This window comes from Aphelocoma coerulescens, chromosome 1A, assembly GCF_041296385.1.
Source record: "Aphelocoma coerulescens isolate FSJ_1873_10779 chromosome 1A, UR_Acoe_1.0, whole genome shotgun sequence".
NCBI lineage: Eukaryota > Metazoa > Chordata > Aves > Passeriformes > Corvidae > Aphelocoma > Aphelocoma coerulescens.
Genome location: NC_091014.1, coordinates 60729057 through 60753102, shown reverse-complemented (window position 1 = coordinate 60753102; position 24046 = coordinate 60729057). Strand labels below are relative to the sequence as shown.

Genomic DNA, 24046 nt, shown 5'->3' with positions numbered 1-24046 from the left:
TTGCCTAAAGGCCTTGATAGCCAATTTTTGCCCACTTAATTCTTGTGTTTGTGCATCTCTTTTATCCTCCTTCCCCTTCCTGCCTCTGTGTTAATGTGTGAGCACACAGAACTAGAGAGACTGTCAAGTGAGGAACAAAACTGGAGTTAAAGTCTGAGAATCCAGCACAACTCTTTATTTTGTAAGTGTTTCTTGGGAGGAGACGCAGAGGATTGCCATTTCTTGTTACTAAATAACATAGTAACCTTCTTACTGGCTTTGTCTAGGTAGGTTTTGTGCTGTGACAATGGCTGACACTCTCCAGAGAAGCTGCCTTTGCTTTTGCCAAAGAGAAGCGTATGTTTAGAGTGCTTGTTTTCATTTTTATTTATGTCCTTTGGTCAAGTGCCATGAGAATATCAGCAGTTTCAGAAACTTAAGCTTTTCATTCTGACTTGCAACCATTTTGAGAAAGCACAGAACAAAATACATCAGCAAGTGCAAATGTAAGGGATAAAAAAAACACCACCAGGATCCCCACCAGATACATTTAAGGTCATTTAATAGGTGAGTGAAGCACTAGAGAGCCTCCTGCTTCATCTTGGTAACTGGCATGCAGGAAAAATGAAGTTGAACTATTTTGTACAGTGGCTTGTGCTTATGCCTTGTTGTACACTAGTGCAAAACTTGTCTAAGTGAGATGAGAACTGAAACTTAAAACTGGACCAAAAATATAAATATCAACACTTTCCCCACATGTTAGCAAAAAAACTTACTGCTTCTTGTTTTCTTCTGGACTCCCAGAGGCTTTAGTTCTCATTCTATCAGGCCTTTTGGAGACCCCAGCTCCCTTTCCATCAGTGTGTTGGATAGGCTTCCTTTGCCATGCTGATGGGGTGCTGCTTGCCTGTATGTCAGAGTCTGAGTGACTGTGAAAATGATTTAGCCTGTAAGCAGACATAACATAAATCATAGTTTAAGAAAAGGATGATTGTCTTTCCTTTCCTGGTAGTGTACTTCTGCTTCCCAGAGGATTGTCTTCCCAGAGAGACATCTGGGTTTTTTTCTGTCTTTGCCATGGATTTCTATCTATGAAGTCCCATAGAAAGATTGCCTTTTACTGAGTAAGAGTGATTTGCTCCTTTTTGGCTGGACAGTCTGAAAGGGATGCTAAATCTCCAGGGGAAGGGTGTGTGCTTCTTTCATCTCTGTCCCCCTTGGAAGATGTGTAGATACAATCATCCCCATGCTTGGCCCAGCTCCAGGGCTGACTGACTTTTCTTCAGCCATGAGGTGAAGCTGGGCTCTTTTCTTGGCTGCAGCTGGCCTGCATGGACATGTGAGACAATACAGCAGCTGCTGCTGGATGGGCTGGTGGATGGGCTGTAGTTCAGGTTGCTGCAGGGTGAGGGAAGTCCTCTGTGGGCAGGGTAGTTCGTCCATCAGCTGCCGAGCACCAGCTTCAGGCGAGTTGCTCTCCAGCTCTGACTAAGAAGCACCCATCACTCAGCAATGGTACCAGCTCCTTTTTAGCTAAAGGAAAAAGAGCCAGAGAGGAAATAACTTGGAGCTGCATATATTAGTGGTCTGAAGTGTTTCTGGATCAGAGGAGACAAAATAAACTTTCTGCATGAGCTTGGATGTGTGGTGCTCGGCTCCCTCATCATGCTCTGACAGCAGTGTGATATGAAGGCATTTGACACCTTTCAATATTGGCATCAGGAAGAGACTCAGCCGTCTTAACACCTCCTAGCAGTTGGGTAAGTAATTTCCTGAGAGCAGAGGAAGGAATGTTGTCCTCCCCTCTCCCTGGCAGGCTTTGGGAGGTGAATTCCTTTGTTTTGGAAACAGATTTGATCTGAAAACATTCTTATCTGTAACAAAAATAGACCCTGTGATACAGTCTCTCGACCTGAACATTTCTGTGGCAAGGAGGAGCCTTTGGTGTCAGGCAGTAGATGACTTCATGCATGGGTGCCACACTACCTGCTCCGAGTAGCAGCTGCGGTGTCAGCTGTGTACTGAGGTCCAAAGAGCTGAAAATGTACAAGTGTGAGGGGTTACGGATTTCTTCTCTACTCTTTTGGTAAAGTTCTGGTTCAGTAAAATCTATTATATGGAGCTATTTATGTTAAGAAACAGCCCAAGCAGCTCGGCTCCCCACTTTCACCTGCTTTGTTCCTCCTTCCTGCCTACATGCTGTGCTTGCTTTGGGTGGCTCAAGTGGATAGAACCTTTGCTTAGGATGTGTGCCAGCCTCCTGGATAGAGAATCCCAATGTTCCCTGACCTGCTGCCTTCAGGAAAGCATCGTTTTTCTGCTGAACTCACAGCTCTTCAGTTGTCTTTTTTGCCTGCAGGAGTACTGAGCAGTCACCAGACACCAAGAACCTGCTTTGGGGGTTTTTTTTAAGGGAAATAACAATTGCAAAAGCAGCAAATGATGTTTGAAGTGAACAAGCCCCTTTATTTTCCTTTCTAGCCCTGCTGTGGTGGTAAGGATGTATTATTATGGGCTTTCCTAACCTTAGTTCACTTTGGTGGAATGGTGTTGGTGTTTTATGAAGCAATGAGTGTGTAAAATTCAGTAGAAATCAAATTGTCCCTTTAGCTGTACTTTTTTTGGTCCAAATATTTGTAAAGCAAATGGATGTACATTTATGGATTAGGTACTATCTTCTAAGAAGACACTAAGAAATTAATACATGCAGACCATGTTGCAAGTTGCACTTAAATAGCTATTGCCTTATTTTGCCACACTTGAGTGGGAAATCATGCTGCAGAGAGGAGTAATGGCGGCGTGATAAATCTCAAAAGGAGCACAGATGAGGCGTCCTTGTAAGGAGAGACGATAATTAGCAACTGCTTTGTTCGGGATGGTGCCGGTGGTGTATTTGGATGCAGCAATTGTGTAGGTGTGGTGAGAAAGTAGAGGAGGGCCAGCAGTAAGGAAACTGACTCTTGAATCACCATTTTCAATCTCAACCAACTTAATATTGCATAATAGGAGCACAATCTAGCAAAAGCACTGCCAAGAGATAAAATGCTGGGTTTTACTCTTTCTTCTGCACCTTTCTGCCCTCCCAGCATCCCCTCTGCTGTTCTCTGCAGATGGTTGGTCTGTTGTCAAATCTTTTTGTCCTTTTTTTTTGGTAGTGAAGTTTTCCTTGCTGTGAAATAAAAGATCCTGCCTTACTCCCTTCTTCTTGCTGTGTGAGTTTTAATTAATGTTTTTGCAAAGCATGTTAAGATCCTTGAATAGCAGTGTGGTTTTGGCAGTGGTTCAGTCTCCTGGAGAAAAGCATATGCCTTAGAGTTTAGGAAAAAAAAATTGAACAGGTTTTTAGGTTTAGAAATTGACAGGTAAAAAAGCCAAACTTGGTGGGTTAAAAAAACCTGCCTTTCTTTAACTCATGTAACCTGAAACTTTAGTCTCATAAAAGCTTTTTTTTTTTTTTTTTTTTTTTTTTTAAGTAAATGGAGTCCGGTGTCTTTCTTCCTGAAGGTGGGAGTCATCCCTGTTGAAATCTTAGGAACAATGTTCATATTGCACTAGTTTATTTCCGAAGCAGTATTTCCTTACACAGCCTTCCCATTCTCTATACTCATGATAGAAATTAAAAGGAAACTTTGAAATGTGTCATCTGTTCTCTTAAAAGATGGAGCACATCCTTTTTTTTTTTTTAAGCAGTTAAGGGAATGGAAACCATAAAACTTCTGGATTGCTTTCAGTCCACAGTAGGGTAAAGATCCTGAGTGTGTCCTATATAAACTATGCCAGCTCAGTCTGAGTGGGAAAGCCCTTTTTCCCAGTCTCCATTATGAATGCTTTGAAGCAGGTCTCTGTTTCAGGCTGATACCACAGTGCTGAGATGTAAATCAGCAGCAGGACAAAACTGGTGAAGATGTCACCCACTTCTCAGTGTTGACCCAAGCTTAAGAAAGGTGCTTGCAGTGCTTGGGGATTTTTTTGGCATAGTTGCCTTGCTTCCAAAATAACACTTATGGAAACCCGTGTTAGGAATGTTAGGAGTCAAACCTGTGGTTCCTCTAAGATGGTTAGCTTCCTTATGGGAACAGTTCTGCATTTTCTACACCCTTGATTTTAAAAGTGTCCATGAAGCAGCTTGAGGACATCTGGGAGGCTGGAAAACTGGTGCTTCTGGAAATTGCAGGGAAGCCATTTGGGATTCAAAGCTGCTTGTTACAAAGTGTTTACTTGCTGGTGAAGGTACAGTGTGCCATGCACACACACTAGTTCCTTCTTTTGAGAGCACAAGGAATTTTGTGTCCTATGTCCTCCCATTTAATTTCCAGTGGTGGTGATGTTGCCATATTTTTTTGTGCTAGGCACTGCTGTGGATTGTTTGATTTAATCCACTCTGCTATTCTGGAGGTGAAATCCTTGAAACTTCTGAGGGGAAGTGTGACCATGGTCTTATACATTCCTGGAGACCCTGTGGACAGGTAGTGTGGTAGACTGTAGGGTGGACAGCTTGCCTACATACGCAGAGACAGAGGTGATAGTTACCAAAACATGTGTGTCTGAGGAGAAGCCCAGCAGTGCAGCTCATGCTGATCTCAGCAGTGATTGAGGTGTGCACACTGGTGGGATTCAGCAGCTGTGGGGCAGCCAGGTGCTCCCCCTCAGACCCGAGGTGTGTGCTCCCAAAGACCCTGCCCAAATTCAGCATCTTGGGAACTGTTTGGTCCCTGAGGTTTGGCTGAAGCAGATGGCTGAGGTGTGACTGCATTGACAGACAAGCTGTAAGCCATAAAGCAAGTATCTCCACCCTGTTTTTCCAGGGCTGCCTCTGCCAAAGTGCTGTAAGACTGGCTGGCACTTGGGATTCTGGATAAGCTCTCCTCTGGCCTTCTCATTATTGATTTTAAGCATGTGTTACCATATCAACGTTATTTGTAGTCATCTTATTTTTTTCCCTGTCAAAAGGCAGCCTGTCTGTGTGCTGGTATTGTGAGATGACAGAAGCTTTTCCTTTTATGAATCTGTCTCTTTGACTGACCCACAGAGCAGCAAAGGGAAAGCTAGCCCTGTGCTTTTTAAGGCTCAGCAACATGTTTTTCCATCAAAGCTGGCATCAGTTGCTGTGAACTCAAAGGCAGGTTTGCCAAAAAGGTGAAAGTATCTTGCGCTCTTGTGCACAAGAAATACCAGATCCAAAAGGTGTTTTTCTTCAGTAGTCACTCTAATTATTTTTGTCAAGCCTGAGCTGCATCTGGACAGTGTGGGGTTTGAGGGAGCTGAGTCCACAAGAGATGAGCTCTCTGTTGCTGAGGGAGAGAAAGAGGGGAGAGAAAGAGGGTCCCCAGATGATGACTCAGAGCAGAAGATAGCTCTGCATCCTCCCCATTCACTGCTGATCTAAAAGGGTGCATGGGGTGCTCGTTTCCCTTGACAAAAGCCAACCTTTCTGAATACCCCTCTGCTGCCACTGCTCTTGCAGGGGTTTCTAACAGCTTCCACCGGGATATTAGTGTGTGCCTTGGGGTGCTTTGTTTTGTGAGTTTGATCTGTCAGATTCCCACTGAGCACTGTCTGAGGCAGGGCAGAGAGGGCAAGAGAGGGAGCATCCCCTCCTGGGTGGGGGTGATGATCCGGGGCAGTGATGTGCTCACACGAGCATTGTAAATCCTGAATGCTGGGTTGGTCAGCATCAGGAATGCTGGCAGGACACTGATGGATGGCACCCGCTGGGATTGTCTCATTCTTCATCAAGTGCTGGCTCTCTACCAAGAGCTGTTCTAAAAAATAATCATAAAGAAGGGGAAAGAAGTTATGGTTCCTGCTGCGAAGTCAGCAAGAGCCAGCTGTTGACAGAAGTGAGAGTGGAATGGGGTCTGTAGGGTTTTGACTTCCTTTACCATAACTTGCTGGATGCTGACATTATTTTTATCAGATCTGGCCTTGCAGAGTCAGGAAGACAGATCAGCAAGAGAGAAAGAGAAATTGAAATAAATGAGGTGTCTGGCACGTTTGATTTTTAAAGTGAGCTTGTGTGCAACTGGGAGATGGTTGGCTGAGGCAAGGGGTGTGATATGGTACAAGAGTCCCTATTCTGCAGATGTTACTGGAGGGGCAGACACAGGATCCTGATCAGATGTTTGCATCAGGTCCAACCCCACAGCTGGCCATCAGCCTCGCTCTGTGCCCAGGGACAGGCGCAGGGCACGGAGGGCAAGGAACCAATGCAGAGGGTGGCCTGCTGACCTTGGAGGAAGGAGGGAACACAAGCAAGCTCCTGCTGACTCCCAGCAGGGTGAAAATTAATTTATTAGATTCATCCCAATGAAAAAACCCCAAACACTTAGACATCCTTGAAGGTTTTGCTTAAATGACACTGTTTTTTATTAGCCCTAACCATCTGCAAACGCCTCTCCCCCCCCAAATGAAAAGGAAAAGAAAGCATTTTTCAGTAAACAACATGTTTTGTTTCTATTTTGGACACTGTCTAAATAAAAAATGTAGAAAAAGAGCTAGATTCAGTAACAGTCACACTTCTCCCAGGGGCAGAATAGAAAAAGGAAGCGATTTAGATGTTCCTTCTTGTTCCTACTAGCCTGGGCTGCTGAAGGCTGGTCAATGCAACTCCATTACTTTTTCTTGTGGAGCTTACCAAAGTGCAGTTTGGGGCTGGCAAAGCTATTTGCAATTCTGGCTTGAAATAACCAAAAAGTTTCAACTGAAACAAACACTTCTTTCCTCTCCAGGCATTTTAGAAATGTTGCCGCTTCCCTGCAAAACTATCAGTATGGCACAGATAATAGCTAAGCTTGTGTAATAAAACAAGAAAACAAAAAGAAGGAGGCAAAGAATCAGCTCCTGTTCTCTTTGGGAATTTCTGAGAATTGCAGGCAGTTCACTCAGCAGCAAAAGCCACCTTTTGAGCTGGGGCAGAGTGGGGTCAGTTCAGCACTTTCCTGGGGAAATATGAATTCATACCTGAGCGTTTGCCTGCTGTGGTGAGTGGAGCTCAGTGTTTCTCTCTGGTCCCTCTTTATTTTGCTCATTTGTGTAAGGTATTCCTTGTTCCATGTTTGCAAATGGATGCAGTAACCTCCTTTCTCCCTCTCTATTCCTCCTTCCTCCCCATTCCTGTCTCTACATTAAATGCTTGATAATAAATTGGTAACTCTGCTTCATGGGGTACCTACAGCACTCATGGCTGACCTTTAGAAGTTTTCCTTTTTTTTTTGCCTTTCAATATGTTTGTAAGGAAGCCAAATCATTTAAACCAGCTGGAAGATCCCTGAACTGCTACAGTTCTATAATGTTCTATAATCATTTCCCTCCCAGCTTATAAAACTGGCTCTTTCTAATTTACTGCCAGGCCCTTTCATTGCAGAGTGGAATAATAAAGGTCTCTGAGGACTGTGTGCTTCTCAACTCTCTGAGAGATCGATGGGATCAATTTGCCTCTGTGTGTTTCGATGTCTCTGTCCTAATTCTGGAGACAGCTGCTCTGGTATGCTGTCAGGTGGCTGTTTGCAAAGGGAGGGACTCCTGGATCTGCTCAGGGCTCTAAAACAAGCTTGTTAGAGTTAAAAACCCCTCAATAACCATAAAAGGGGAGCAGGGGTTTATTGTTCTGTAATAGGTACTGGAGAGTTGGGCAGAGTTGTTCTTTGTCCCTGAGGTGAGCAGCCCATGGGGTAATGCAGCATATATGGTTTGGGCAAGAGTTTAAACTCATGCAGATGATTTATAGTGATTTTTGTAATGTGAGTTTTATTAAGTTGCCCGAAGCACAATATGTTCATCAAGGCTTTGCCTTCTTTCATTCCATCCATCTTGTAAAATCTGTTTCTTTCTGGCCCTTGTGAAAAGTGCCCTTTTGTGTCTTCTCCATCATAGCCCTGAGCTATCAATTTGAGGAAACGAAACCGAAGCAGACAAAACAGCCCTGCTCAAGTAAAGTGCACTTGGGTGAGCTGGTGCTTTCTGGAGGAAGCTTTGACAGGCAGCAGCCACTTAGGTAAACTCGACTCCACTGCTTCTCTGTTCCTCAGAAAACACTGCAGCAACCTCCTGCCCTGAGACATATTTTGGAAAAGGGCCCTTTTGCCTGAGTATAAATAATACATGTACCTGTAACCTGAAAGTTTTTTCAATGACTTACAAAGAACAGTCAGTATTGACACTTCCCATTTTTTAATTATGTTTTAAAAATCTTACATTTGTTTTCACTCCCCAGTTCAGCTTCCCATGACTTGTTTTTGTTTGGCTTGTAGGTATATTGGATGCTTTACTTGTTTAATTGCGTTTTAACCACAGGAGTGTATGTGATTGGCACTTGGAATAAGTCTTTATTTCTCTAGGAATGTTTGTAGAATAGCAATTCTGATGGCTGCTTTAGGGATGTTACATTTAATCAATAACTCAAATACAGAAATAACAGCAGCTCTCTATCTTTCTTGCTTGGCAGTATCACTCATGCTGGCTGGTACTTTTCTCTTAGGTTTTCAACAAGGGCTATTTTTTGTGTTTAATGATAGGCTCAAACATATGCAGTGCAAATATTAAAGGAGAACAAGAAGAGAAAAAGACTCTCTTAGTTTAATGCAAATACCTGTTTCCTGTAAGTAAACCAAGCAAGAGTCTCTGGATTGGTTTTGTTGCAGCATCGGAGGGTAACAAGCCTGGAACAAACTTCCCCATGTGTTTTCTCTCCAGCCAGGTGGGTGATGTGCTTCTAGCATGGGGTGCCTGGGCAGAGGCTCTCAGTCAGGTGGGAAGGTGTGGTTATTCACTGTCAGCTCCAGCCCCATCCTGTAAAAGGTTGGGGGTGTGTTACAGGCTGTGGCAAAATCCCCAAGGCAGAAGCTGCTTGGATTTTTGGCTGAGTGCATTATTCCATAAACTTCCATGAGAAACTGTAGAGGATCTTTCGTGCTTGCCAGGCTTTTAAATTTCAGAAGTTAAGCCCACTTCTGTGGAGATGGAGACTACAAAATCGTGTTGTTTTCTTGCTACTGCTTATTTTTTGGAAGTTGCCAATGCACTTCAAAGTGAATATATCTTAGTGACTTGAAGAAGACTGGAACATTCGTGGTTTTATTTTTCTGGCAATAGATGAGACTGAATTGTGGTCAAAACAGGATAAAATGTAATTATTTTTTATAATTCTGCCAAGTTTCAGGATTATTTTTTTATTGATGTGCTTTTTGGCTTTTACCATTTATTATCTGTTTAGATGAGATATAAAGAATAGCTTTGCAGAGGAAATCCATTTAAAGTAAGCCACTAATCTTTACCGGCTATTTCAGATTTTAATTTTTATTTTTCACAGATGAACCCTATCATAACTGAACCATAAATGTATGTGATGAAAGAACCAGTCCATTTTTAATTTGAAGAATTTAAGGATTTGTAGATGTTTGTATGAAAAAGCAACAGAGATAAAAGTTGTTGGAAGTATAGTGTTTGGTATTTCATGCCAACAGTAATAGCACAGGCACAATTTACTTACAGGGCTGCTGACAAAAGAAGTAATTGGCTGCCAATTTTTGAATTGTTTTCTTCCAGATTCCCTCTGTGTTGCAGTATAACTTTGGCATTGAGTTGCATTTGATTGCAAACATCAAAAAGTTTCTCTGAAGGGATATCAGCTCTGAAGAATGTTATTTTGATCCTTCACTATATCGCTGACAGACTCATGTAATTCATATTTAAAAAGAACAAGCTATTTTTGAGGATGTTAAAAATAACAGACTTTTTCCTAAGAGAAACAAGTGAGGAAGGTTGGAGTTTTTTACCATTTATTTTGTATTTAGAGATGGCTTTGGCATATTTATGGATTGCTTTATTTAATCTGACAGAAGCAAAGGGACAGGGTAGATAAAATGTCAGATTAAGAGTTTTCCAGAAAGGAAGTACCTTCTTCCTGAAGTATTTAGTACTGACCTGCAGTAAGCTGTGTTTTAAGTAGCTGAAGGATGGGAATAGTTTTTGGAAAAGGGACCAATCTCCCAATACACATCCTGGTTTACTGTCCTGAAGGTCCACAGTCCCCCCCCCATCAAAGCAGTGTGATGACTGCTCTCTTTTCATCCTGTTATTGCAAAGTCAAGGATTCGAATTGTGGATGCCTAATTTTTTTCCCCTCTCCTCAATTAAGTGCAAAATGTGGATTTAAATTGAATTTTACAAGTAGTTTCAGAATAAAAAAAACCTTCCAAACAACTAGGCTTTGAAATAAAGAAGTGCTCTTCAGGCTGCCTTTCCCAGTGGTTCAGGTGGTCTCCCTGCATTTCTTTGCAAATTGTGCCCATATTTCCTTCTGAAACCAGACTTTTGCTTACCACTTCTGCTTGATTTACCAGAAATGCTCACAGCTAAACCATTATGTGCCTCTCCAAGCATTTCCAACAGGTTTTTTTGGGGATGACCTGACTCCAAATGATGACTTATAAAATATAATTCAGTTGAGCAAATATATTTAAGGAAAAAACCAAACAACCCACAACTGAGCATTTGCCCTGATTGAGAGCATCTTTGCCTGTAAAAGTTTTCTTTCTTCCCCTCCTTCCTCAAGCCAAACTCTGTACCAGTAAAATAGTTTAAATTCCTTAAAAAGCTGTTTCAGGTTTGGGACTGGGACCAGCTGACTCTTACCTACCCCTATGCTTCTCATCAGTGCCTATCCCATTTTTAGGGATGGAGTATAAAGGAGGATCACCAAAACCAGTGACAGTCTCACATACATTGATTTCTGTGCCCTTTCTCTGCATTTTTCTTTTTTTGTTTGTTTGTTGGTTGTTTTTCTTTTAAAGTTCACTTATTGGCATCCTTGTCAAAGACAACAGCAAAAAGTTAGATCCTTAATTCCCTAATTGCATGTATATAATGTTAAAGCTGCCATGGTTCCTTCTGTAAATTAACAGCCTAGCTGGACTAGTGTGTGTTTAGTGACATGAAACTCTTTACAGAGAGCATCAAAGCAAGGCAGCAGGTTTCCACATTTTTTATGGCTTGTTTGTAAATTTTTACTGGAACACTTGATTCCCAGGGACACCTCAATAATTTACACTCAGGATAACAGAGCTTTGTGCATGAGAGGAGGATAACCTCCTCCTTTCTTCACATAAAAGCTGTCAAGTAAGGTAGTTTTTTGTGATTAGGAAGTGTTTTAGATACCGTGCAGACCTCGTGCTCCCTGCCTGTGCAAGCAGCCCCCTTGCCAAGACTGGCCATGCAGAGTGAGTGTGCTCCATGGATGTGGTGCTGTACCTTGTGGATGGCTGTATTCCAGTTCTGCCACATCTTCCCTGTGCAGCCACAAAGGCAGCAGTCAGCCTGTAGGAGTCCTGTGTGGTTTTGGGTTCATCTGCTCCTGCTAGGCTGGTTCACAGAAAGCACAGCTGCTTTTGCAAGTGCAGCTGCTCTGGGGAAAGCAGGGGTTTTCCTGCTTCCTGTGCTGCAGTCCAGCTCCTGAGTGCTCACTGGGAACACCAGTGAATGGAGCTCCAGTGGCAGCAGATTTTTTGGATACTGCTGCTGGATCTCTGACAGCAGCAGAGGTCTGAATATTGCCATGTATCTTTTCCTGGCTCATCTTTTTTCCCCTCCCTTTCTTCTTTGTGCCTGCCTTCCTTTCTTCTCCCTTTATCCCCTCTCTTCCTTGTAACACATACTCACATAGCCTTTCCTTCAGACACATGTTTTCAGCCCTCTGCAGTCCAAGCAAATGGTCTCCAGGCTGGATACAGGCATTGCAGGAGAGAGAATCTCCTATCTCAATGGCTCTGCATGAGCAATGCAAGGGAGTCTGATGCTGTTCCTTCTAGAAGGTGTTTGATAGAGCTGGAGACCTTGGGGAATTGCTACAGATCTCTAGTGAGCATTGCAATAGAGATCTTTTCCCAGTGGCTTGTCACATGCCCAGAAACAGTCAGTTGTCACTGAAATCAAAACCAGCAGCATCTCTGCAGTCCCTCTACTAAACAACAAATCCCCGCTCCAAACTATGGAACCACGGAGTTTTCCCAATGAAGTGGTTTCAGAACTTCATCAACATGGGCAAGTCTCTCTAATTGCTTTTTCAGGAAAAGCTGAACTGTTTTACCTGACACTTTCAAGGAAGAAAAGAGTTTCAGCTTAACGTAAACTCCTGGAAGAGAAAATTTTCAGCCCGGATGAATAAAGCTTGTTAAAAGCACAAGCAGCTGTAAAAAGGGATTTGTAGCTGAATGTGGGGAGCAGCCAAAGCTGCTATCAGTGCTGCTTATAGTGCAGTTGCTTGAAATTACCTCCATAGGAGCCTTTCACTGGGCTAGGACAGGGAAAAATGAGCTTATGCCTCAGGTGTGTGTGATGCAGAAGAAATAAAATGGCTGAAATGGAGGGAAGCTTTAAGCTGCAGGCATGGTGTTCCGGTTTCCCGAGACCTGGTGGATCTGGTGGCCATACTTTGATGAGGTCTTATTTTTCCTGTTAGCCCTCCTCCACTTTGTCTCCTCCTTGCACCGGTGGAATGTCTGGTATGAAGAGAAACCCTTTTTCATGTTCTTGGTCACATCTTTGATCTGTTAAGTGCATTTTGCTACTTTCCTTTTTTCTCTTTCTATTCCTGATCCCTTACTGTGCCTCTCTCCTCCTCTCCCTGTTCCTCCCAGTTTTCTTCCTCTACTTTCATCCCACACAGAATGAAGTATGGATTGCCTAAGAGAATAAGGAAAAGCCCTGAGTGGGATCACCTTCTCTGCTGTGTATGCCCTGCCCTTGCTTTCCCCAAAAATCCAGTAAACAGCAAAAATTCCAAATACGGTCACAACTGAAAATGTACACAAAGAATACATGATATTATCAGTGAAAATGAGTTAAGGCAGTTGTGACTTTCATAAAACCTCTCCATGGCTCCCAAAAGAGTCTGTAAAACTGCTCCTGCTTGTGTGTGTTTATGCATCTAGGTCTGCGTGGGGAGTGGTAGCTGGGGTTTAAGGCTCTCCAGGGAGATAAGGAGCAAGGATGCCACACACATGCTGTGGGGAAGGTCAAGACTACTCATAAAGAAGGAAGCAGGAGGGCTTTTCTTCTCCCTTGCAAAACCTGCAGCTATGACTGGTGTTTTGTTTCCCTGAATAGACAAGCACTTCAAGCAAGTTGAATACCCAGATGTGTCTAGATATACTGGATTTTTAAAAAAGATACTTCTCCAGTATAAGATGCAGCTGCCTGGACAGATGATAAGGAAGTCCTCTTTAAGTAGGAAAGGTAAGGTGGTCTCTACAGACAGAATATGGCTCCTGTAAAACTTGCTTATTCTCAGCAGGGGACTCTGTCAAGGTAGTTTGGAATTAGTTTGTGCATCTATCAATGACCTAAAGCTTTGGCATGCACTTAAAATAGCCCCTTCTAAGTTTAAAAATGTTCTTGATTAGAGGTGTCTTACTGTTACCAATAATTAAGAATAAGAGAACAGCCTCGCTTTTATATTCATCCTTCCAATATCTTCCTGTAGTGTTAGGAGTTTGAAAGTGCCAGTTCAAAACTCTGGTGGTTGCTGGGAGTTGGACCTGCTTCCTAAGAAGAATATAAATGAGAGCAATGATCCTCTCAGAGTGAAGGGACCTGGCCAAAACAATCTCTTGATATAGCAACATTTATCCATACTTACCTGGGTCTTTGAGACATTCCTGGTGGAGAGTCCATCATAGATTTTAGTTGTTTATTTGCTTCCCTTGAGAAAGCCTTCAAAGACAGCACAGAGCAAGCTCACGTTTAATGCCAAAGCTGAGTCAGCTGCAGTGTGGGGTAAACCTCTTTCCAATTGTGGTCTGCAGTAGCTCACAGAGCTGTGGCAATGACCAGCAGCCAAGGAGCTGCCCCACACTGTTCTGTAAGCTCGAGGTGCCTCCAATGGCATAGCCAAATTAAAAAAGCTGCCTGCTTCTTAGAGAAGTTTGTTTTGATTAACCCAGAGTCCATCTGGTACCAGTGAAGTGTATGTTCCTGTAAACTGCACCATACTGAATTTTACTGGGCCACCTACCCTGCTCAATTATAGAACCTCGGAGTGCCCTGATGATGTAACTGATTCCAGGATGCTTTTCAGGAAGCTGGGACTGCCAAATATCTGTCTTGGCCTCTGCTTGAACTGTGTGAGAGAAGTCCCTGCATTATTAAGCTTTTCTTGGATTTATTGTTTGTTGTGATTCTGGTTGCTTTGGGAAGTATTCCTGAAAGGCTTTTAAAAGATAGCAAGCAGGTAATTACATGCTGGGTTGCTTTGTGGGAAAGTTGGCATGAAGCAGAAGTGGAACCCCTGCCCAAATGGGCTCCTTCGCACTTGTTTAGTGAACCTGATGATCTGGATTTTCTCCTCTAATTTTATAATTTTCTTAGGGAAATCTGGAAGATCCACACCTTCAAATGTTCACATACTCCGGAGGTAGCATATTGCTGTGTGGTGCTACCATCAACACGCTTTGCCTAACTACATCCCACGCCCGGTCTCATGTGGGAGTGAATGTGTGTGTGTGTTTTGGCATGTTTTTGGCACCACAATTGTGCTGCTTGGGGTGGAGCAGGTGATAGGGAGTGGTTCCCATGAATAGAGGGATGTTTGGCAGCCTGGAGAGGTTGGCAAATGCAGGGAAATCTGACCTGTAAATGACTTTTTACAAGACAGCTGTTAAAAAGGGGTATAAAACAGTTTAACTGTTAAAATAGTAATTTCTTTGCTTCTTCTGGTTAAAGAAAAATTAAGAGCTTTGGCTGATCTTAAGGTTGTCTGAGCAAAGTTCAGTGTAACCTTAGATGTGTTTGCAAGCTGAGATTTTACATGGAAAAAGCTGCTGCATCTTACATGCTGTCTGTCGCTGACACTTATCAAGCTTCCTCATCCAGGTCCCGCTTGAAGTTCATTTGGTTTTGATACACAAACTGTGTGTTGTTCTTTCACCTGCACTAGATGGGAGATGTTTTACTAGTTACCTTCCCTGGCACAAGTAGTAGCCCAGTAAGGTGTTCTGTAAAACCACGTGGTTCTTGTAAATCTTTGAGGCATTGAGTGTGACCTGTCCATTTATACCACTCCCGCAGGTCGATCTGACGGGTGGAGAGCAGGAGGATTGCTGAACAATGAACCATGGTATCTTTTGCAATTTCCACATAGACTTCAGGACAGCAGCTTTCTCAAAATGGAAAAGTTTCACTTCTTAATTGAACTATTCATCGCCTCACCATGGGTAGAGAGCAAACACATGGCCTGGAGATGATGGCCATCCCACAAGTTTTAGGTCACTGATGGTGATGCTGTTTCTCAAGGATGAAGTTGGCAGACTTCTTGACACTGATGATAGTGCTCCTCTGTCTGTAGCTAAAGCCTGGGAGAAAGAGCTGAACTGTTCTAGTTGATCTTTTCCCAGAATAATTCCACCTAAAGCAAATACTTGTAATGGAAAATTCCTGTCTAAAGTGTTGCAGAGAGTTAAAAGGAAGTGAAAACAGGTTCTTGAAAAGAGTCAGTGTGATGAATAGAGGGCTCTCCTCTCTCCACACATAAAAATGTAAACAAAGTGCAACCAAAGACTTCCTGCTGCAAATCACGAGGGGATTGAGTTTCAGAAAGGGCTCCAGTAGGGGACAAAAGCCTGGGGTTTGGTCCAAATGCTGTTAAAGTCAGTGAGAGGCTTTCCCTTTGGTTCCGGTGGGCTTTGGAGCCAGGCCACGGTGAGCCCTTGAAGGCCAACCTGACCTTTCATGGGGAGACAAAGCTGAAGGCTTAGTTTCATCTCTCTTGTACTTGCTGGAGCCTGATTAAAATCAGTGGGAACTCAAGAAACTTTGCACTTTGAGGCGTTCAGCCCTCGAAGACTAGTCTGACATTTAAGTCAGGTTTGGTGCTTAAATGTCAACATTTGACAATAAGTAGGCACCAAAGACTGAAAGTCATCTGGCTTGCTCTACACTGTGTGGTTTAGTTCCCTAGTTTTAGGCAGGGCACTTAGGGAAAGTTTTCTGAAGAGCAGTTCTTTTGTACAGAACATCCAGATGTACTTCTTTCATCTTGGTAAATGCTGTTTCTTGCTGGCTTTGCCCTGGTGCTTTTTTCTGCAGTATAATCTTTTCTTCATCTCGCCATGGTGACCAGGCTTGTGAACTTCCTACTATAGAAAATTTGAACAAAACCCCAGATATTAAAGATTCTTGGCTGCATTAGGAAGTGCTTCAGTCTTGTTTTTTCAAAGACTTGAAGGGTGGAAGCAATCAGGTGATAGACTGTCTTAAGGAATTTGGAGAGGAAATAAGATGTGTTTTATATGCTCGATGTTCACAGGAGAAACATATGAGGATTTCATGCTTGGAAAGGTAACTTGCTTGAAGGTGTTGCAATACAAACTGCAGTTTTTGTAAATCATTTAAATAGAGCATCCTGATACTGATTGTATGTTACACAGAAGAACCTGAAAATGTTTTCCTTCTGAATTTATTTTGTTTCCTTGATATATATAACTTCTTAAAATAAGTTGTCTTTTTTCAATAGTTTTACCTCCTATATGCTTAAAATACTCCTGTTGTCTCTTCTGTATTTCTTTTTGTCATTTCTTTATTACAATGATGGAGCATCTGTAAGGTTCAATAGAAATGGAATTATCATGCAATTAATATCATGGATATGGCACTGTTTGTTATATTAAGAAAGTTCCTTAGACTTTGGCAAGTGCTTCTACTCTGTATTAAAATAAATGCATAGTTTTGGCTCCCAATACAGTTTAATTTTACTCATTGAGAAACAGGAAGGGTTTTATGAACATTCCTACAACAGTAAGCCACCTGTGTGTTTGTGTCTGTGCAATTAATTATCACAGCACTTTGTCAGCAGACTTGTGATGAAACTTAAACGTGCAGAATGCGCTCCAAAAAAATGCTTAGAATCAGTTCTGCTAGATAGTTATTCTTCTCTCTAGAGACTGAGCAGAGAGCTGGGAACAAGGAGTTTTTGCATTTTAATCACGGTCTAAAATTGAATTGCTCTATTTGGGTGACCTTTTAAAAATGTGTCTCCGTGTAGTCTTCTGGGAGTCTGAAGACAGCAATCTCACTGAGACCCACATGGGATTTTTCTGAGGATTAAGGAGTTAATTGAAGATTAAAAAAAAAAACCCAACAAACTAACAAACACACCAAAACCATATTTTGATGGCAGAACTGCAATGTATTACAGTGTGTATTACTTGAACTAGTCTCAATATTTTACTTATGTGGAAAGATCTTTGAAGAGTAGGAGTGATGTCATTGCTACTGCATTTAGGGTGGTTAAATCGATGTACACATTTTTCTCCATTTGAAAAATGAGTTAGTGTTCCAAAGTACTTCAACAAACATTTGTTTCCTTATATTTCAGCTACCTGACTGCAAATAACAACCAGAATTTCCTGTATACTGCAAGGCCTTTTTTGAAGAGAGCTGCTTTGGTGATAAGCTACGTAAGTAGGAATGGACTTGACCATGTATTTCTGTGTATTTGATGAGAATGAGCAATGCATAGTAGTATCCCAAAAGACTCTGAAAGCTCAGATGGGAGATCTTAATACAAAGTTAGGCTTGGAAATTAGTCTAGAAAACTTCAGCTGGGCAGAAACAAGAATATTACTGTGTTTTCAGCTCAAACCTTTTTATTTATAGTGGTTGCCTTTGCAACCGTGTAATCATCTGCAGGTATTTCCTGCCCTAAATACAGGGGACTCGGTGGCACTGGGCTGCCTTGTCAGTGACATGCTGTTAATGCCAATGCAGGGCTCAGTAAGAGTCGTAAGAAAAACTGCTGCTTGATGCGCTCCAAGCAAGACTCAACATGTTGCAGAGGAGAAAACAAGCACTTCCATGGGAATGTTCTGGGTGTGCTGCTCCAGGAGCCAGATCCCCTTGCTTGTCCTCTGACAAGTGGTTACCAGAAAGGTGAAGGAGTGGCAGTTTGCAGAAATTCTTCCAGGAATTAGGATTGCACAGCATGAGCAGCACCGATGGAGCTTGTCCTTAGACCTGTGCCAGCATGGATAAATGATAAGAACTTTTAAAACATCAGCTGTGATTTTTCCCTCTGCATTTAGGTAGCAGTCAGTAGCAAAATTCTGCAGTCTACACTGCAGCAGAGTGACAGATTTGTCCTTCAGAATGCTGCCTTTGTGGTGGGTACTGAGATGTGCCAGTTGCTGTCAGTAATGCAGGCACGGAAGAGGGACACACAACATCACAGTGTGCTGTCTGTGCTGGGGGCTGGCAGGTTTGTCACCCTGTGTAAGGTGGCCAACTTGAATTGTGCCTAAACTGCTGAGCTGACTGGCTTTGCACAGCATGGAGAGCTATCACAACAAGACATTTGCTGGAGGACTTAGTTCTTCGTAGTAGTGCATTGCTAACAGAGATGTTCTTCTTTGAAGGTGATCCTCGTGTTGTATTTCCGCCTCTGGATAATGGGAGGTTCCATGCCGATGTTTTCAGAGCAGGACAATCCAGCCTCATTCTCACCGTATTTACTGACAAGGTACGATGACAGCAGTCAAACAAAAGTTTTCAAAAGCGGGGTCTTGATGTTACATTTTCCTACACTAAAATGGTTTGCAGATGAGAATGAAAAAACTTGTTTTGTTGTCTTAACTTAATTACTTCTCCGTATTGCTCTGTCTAGAATAGAAAGCAACCAGAATTATTTGAATCCCAAAGCACATTGCAGGTCCTGTAGGGCTGTATTACAGGTGTTTTCTTACTGAAAAATGTGTGCTTATTTTTATGCAAAGCCCAAAGAATAAGGTTTAGTTGCCTGAGCACAGGACTGGAAAGCCCAGTAACTGAGGCATAATTCTAAATCTTAAAACTGGCTGCTCCTGCGATGTGGGGTGGTGGAAGCATTCAGAGTTCTGGCTTCAGCTGAAGTTTGTATAAAAATATACTACACCATGCCTCTGGGTGTAGTATCAGTGACTGAGCAGTGAAGGTGGAGGGCCAATGTGCACGAGTGTTTGCTCTGTTTAGCTACTGAAAGACAATTTTGAGGCTTCTGCAGGAATTTCCTGATGTCTCAAATGAAAATGGGAGGAGTCTTCCTGTGTGTCATGTTCTGGCCTTGCTGGCTCTTCATTCCAACAGTGGAATTGCAGCTGAGACACAGGTTATGATCAAGCAATCCTTATCCAACATTGCTGCAGAACTGGACTGGATCTCATTTGGGGAGCCTTTATGATAACGTGGCAACAGCTCCTATTACCATCCAGGCTAAAAGTGCTTCCAGGAAGCACATTGTCTTGTTTGGAAAGCTCTGATGTGATTGTTTCTGGTGGAGTTATTAATGCCAGACTCGGTGCAGCACAGTGTGAAGGATTTGCTGCTGTCCCTTTTTGATATGTTTATGCTGAGATGGAGGTCACCAAGTCACAAATGATCCTGGCCTGATTTCAGTTACCTCTTCTGTGCTGCACATATTCTTTTGCATGTTTGTCTCTTTGCCTATTCTAATGACAGGGGAGGGTTTTCTAAACCCAAAATCTAAGTCATTCTCAGAGTATGAAACAGTGACTATTTTTACCACTGGCACTGTGGATTTTATTAGCAGGCTTAGGAAAAAGAAGCCAGAGTGCTGCTGGCTGAGGTCCTCCCTTGGGCCCCAGCTTCACCTGCAGTCCAGCAACACCTACCTACTCCAAATGTAATTAAGAAAATCCACTGCAGTAAAAAGCAGTATTACTGTTATGAAGGGATTGTAAAACCCTTTATTTATCCCAGTTCTTCCACTTCTGCTAAGCTTGATCTTAATCCTCATTTTAGTCAATTTACCCAGAAGCCTTTATCTTCCATTCAGGAAACCCAACCCTTCAGCAGGTCTCAGTGTCAGTCCTGCAGGTGCAAAGACCCAGTGACTGTCTCTGAACTGACAGCCCATGATGCACCTTCTGACCACAGCCCTTATCTTGGCAACAACCTTTCCAAAACTTCCTCCCCTTTCAGACTCAGGCTATAACTCTAACCTGAGACTTTATCTTGCTGTGGTCAGAGCTGAAGCTATTGTTGCTGAACTGGCATTGTGCCAGTCATCCCAAGTGCAGGACTGGGATGTCAGCTGGAGATAGCAAGGTTGAAGTGGCACAGGTGTGGTTTCCAGGAAGGTCAAGGAAGGTGATTCTGGTCTTGTGAGACCTCTCCTGGCACACTGCATCCCACTCTGTGGTCCTTGGCACAGGAAATACATGGATCTGTTGGAGTGAGTCCAGAGGAGGGCCACAGGAGTGCTTGTGTGTATGGTCCAGCCTCAGAGAAGCTCCTAAGCAGTGTGTGTTCCTCAACTGTGGACAGCTACGGTGCAGCAGCATGTGAAGAGCTGGTGTGGGAAGTTTTCAACAAGGTTTTGAAGACAGTAATTAGGATACAGCACTGAAGCTAAGATGTTAATTGCAATTTGGGTTGAGTTGGGAAGAGGGCAGCGGAAGAGCTAAGTTTGCTGTCAAGACCAGAAACTAAAAGAAAGATCAGTTTTGGGTAGTGCTCTTGAAGTGATTACTAACACTGTCACTGTGGTTGAAGCAAGGGTTAGTCTCAGGCAGTGGGCAAGTTGTTTTGTAACTCTGAAGATCATTTAGGTCACAAATGGGAGTTTCTGTTTTCAAAGAGTTGTCCTTATTTGAGCTGGAAATGTGGTTTTTGTGCATGTCTCGCCAGGGTAAATGTTATGGTTTTCAACAAAGTTGAAACCTATTGTAAGACTTGTTCAGCTCTGTGGGACTAGAAGGAAGGCTGATAACAGTGGAATAAAAGAGAAAAACAGTCATTTGGAGATGTGTGGCAGTCTTTGTGAAACTCATGAAGTTAGATGTGAAGCTGGGGTCTCGGCTGACACGGGATGAACCCAACGGAGCATTGTAACTTTTGCAGGGTTTATTGGGACCAACATTAGGGGTAGGTGTAAGTTAGGGGGTTGAAAAAGTAGTGACTCATGAGGTCAGAATTTGTCATCCCTTAGAGCTGATATGGTGTAAATTACAAGACTGGGGGTGTGAGAGGTCTGTGCATCCATGATTGGAGGAGGGGGGCATGTAGAACTTGGGGTGTTATCAAATGAATCTGAGAGGAGACAGGCTCCAAGCAAGGCAAGGAAGTGGCTTGCAACAGGTAGTTGAGCTGGAGAGCTTCTTCCTGCAGGATACCAGGAGTATGCTGGATGTTTATGCAGGCTCCAAGAGAGATTTGCCAAGTTGAAATAAGAAATCCAGGCTACTAAATATGCAGAAAGCACATCCAACTCAGAAACTCCAACTCATCCAACTCCCCAGCTAGGAACTGGGGAAAAATTATCATCTTACATGCTGTACTTGGCACTGACTTTTGGTCATTGCTGGATAGACCTTTGATGTGGCTCAGTTTGGCCTTAGAAAATGCCTATGTGTTCTGTGTAACCTGTCTCCAATCTTGGACAACACAAATTAAAGTAGATAATGATTTATTTAACAACTGAAAGGCTAAATATGCTGAAATAATGACAGTTTTTAAGTCTTTAAAAACAGTCATCTGTTCAGCATGCTCACGAAATTACTGTTGTTAAAATGAGAAGCGATATTCCCAAATACTTCAAAGCTTAGTGACATAAATGAAAGCTGCATTTCATTGCCCTTCATTGTGTTGCTTGGCAAAGGTGGTCTGAGAAGATGAGATGTGTCCATCATTCCCTTTCCCAGTGGAGGCAGAAATGAAGGTGTTTGGAATCCTGCTATTCCTAAGCCCTGCCATGAAAGCCTGTCCATCAGGCTGTTGTGCACTGCAGGAAGGATGTACTGTCTCCTGTGGCCTTAACTTAAAGAACACAGACTTTGATCTCAAAATCTGCTATGGGTAAGCGATATTTGAGATAGAAAACCCAATTCCAAACCTCTGTTCAAACATTCTTGCTTGTATTAGGCAGAATTTGAGGGAGAATGCAATTAGAAAGGCTTTGAGGGCTACGCAGATTTGTGTAAGCAGTGTACCAAAAGTGCAGCTCCAGAGTTAGGAGGGTGTTGAGTGGAGGGCTGACATGCTCCAGACATTTTGCACAGTGTTTCTTTCTTCTTCCATTCTTGAGGGGAAAGAATTAGGAGGCCTCTGGATATACCAACACTGTGGCAAGACAAGGGAAAAATCCATTGTGCAGCATGTCTCAAACTGTGTGAAAGAGATTAAATCTTACCTGTAATTTCTAACTAAAAGTCTGTTTTTTAAAAAACTATGTCTTTGGGAGTCGAGTTATATTAATTTCTTCTGGCACTTGTCTTGTGATCTCTGGTGGCTGGTCACTCTGGGCATGTCCTAGGCATGTCCTAACCCACAGCAGGTTATTTGTGGTGCTTCCTTAAATAGTTAATGCATTTCTACTTGGACTGCCTTGAGATAACATTGTCCTGTGGTTGAACTGCTCTCTCTGTAAGCTGGCTTTCTGTATTCCTTTGCTATTTCAATCAGGTAAATGAGAATTCAGTGCTGCAGAAAGCTGAAGAAGTGCTTATACATAAAAACTGGCACATAATCCTTTTCACAGAGATTTATGACTGTTTTCTGAGCAATGCATTTAATCATCCCAGTGGTAACTTCAAAGGGAATGAACTACCAAGAGGCAAACCAGAGACCTGTGCTGGGAAAATGGGTCCCTGTGCCAGCCAGTTCTGCCAAGGAAGTAGAAGTCAAGTGTAGCAACTACTTTGGTATGGAGTATTCATGGACCTTAGGCTAGAAACTAGCATTAAAATAGACCCCTGTGACATGTCAACTCTTAATCAGCCAGGCTTGCATATGTTCCCTGAGTGGTGAAGTTCTGCCTGGTTTGTCAGTGCTTTCTATTGCGTGCCCAGAGGTGCTTAAGTTCAGCCCTGCGTGTAATCCCTGCAGGGGATCATTTTCAGGGACCCCATTCAGGGATCACTTCCAACACTTCTAACACTCTAACACAAGGGAGAGCAACAATGTTGGTGAAAATTGCTCTCATACCCACCCAGGGGCCAGACAGTCCATACATTAAGTGTAAAGAGTAGTCTTTATTTCAAGGGGTGTTGGGAGTTGGGTTAAGGTCTGGCTGGAAGATGCTGCTCCAAAGCAAAGGCCACCCTGCAGGGAAGGTGGCACTCCCAGAGCCACATGAAAGATTTCAGCATCTCTCATTCAGGTGTTCTTGGTGTGATGAATAGACCCTGGTAGTGCTGCTCTGGGATTTGGTAGGCATTTTAATGGGTTGTGGTGCTTGCTGCAAGTGCTAGTTACACAACAAGCCTTCCCTGCCAGAGCCTGCATATGGAGTAGAGAGGCTGCAGCCAAAGCAGACACCATTGACTGCTACAGGCCATGCATTTTGCTTTCCAAAATACTTCCACACAGATGTGCCCAGAACATCCCTTTGGCTCCCACCAGCATGGGGTGAGTAATGCTCTGGGATACAACAGGCCATTTCCAGAAATGTGGTCTGGTTTTTAATTTCTTGAGGATCTCAGTGGCTGTCCACAGAACCCTCCATCTGCTGCTGCCTCAGTGAGCCTCTTCTGAAGCAGTTGCCCACTGCTGGGCACTGCTGGGGAATTTGGGCTGCATGACTCTGGAATGTGCTGCTGTTGGTGAGGAGTTGAGGATCAGATGTGATCACAAGGCATGTCCTAACCCACAGCACATGGAGGTTTGCAGTGCGAGATCAATCTCAGGCTTTCCAGCACTGAGGTTCTGACAGCAGGCTTGGGTTTCACTGGAAATTACCAGGCTCTTTCAAAGTCTTTACTGTTCAAGAATTCGGTATTTTTCAGATTCTTAGCCACAGAGTTTAAACAACTGAGAAAGAGCCATTCACCAGATTAAAGCTCTTCAGGCTGTGTAGCTAGAGGACAACACAGTCCACTTTTCCCCCTGTGTCCCTGCTGCACACAAGCCCACCTTCCAGAGGAGTTACCTTGTTTTTCATCACGCTGCAGCTCTCTGTTTATCCCCATCTTTGTTTTTCCTACTCCTGTCCTCTACTGATTGGCAGCTCTTTTCCCTAAATGCAGAAGGTTTGATGAAAGGGAATACACAGGTACTTTTCCAGTTACAAGTATTTTCTGTCTAACTT

The 24046-nt window shown here is 43.1% G+C and overlaps 1 protein-coding gene across 2 annotated transcripts in view; it reads left to right on the top strand.

Annotated features, from left to right (window-relative positions):
- TMTC1 (transmembrane O-mannosyltransferase targeting cadherins 1) overlaps positions 1-24046 on the top strand; it is a 138645-nt gene that overhangs the window by 35641 nt on the left and 78958 nt on the right. For both annotated transcript variants that reach the window (XM_069003062.1, XM_069003061.1), the window contains exons 6-7: positions 17345-17426; positions 18381-18484. In XM_069003062.1, coding sequence (XP_068859163.1) covers positions 17345-17426; positions 18381-18484 — 186 coding nt within the window. The remainder of the gene's footprint in view (positions 1-17344; positions 17427-18380; positions 18485-24046) is intronic.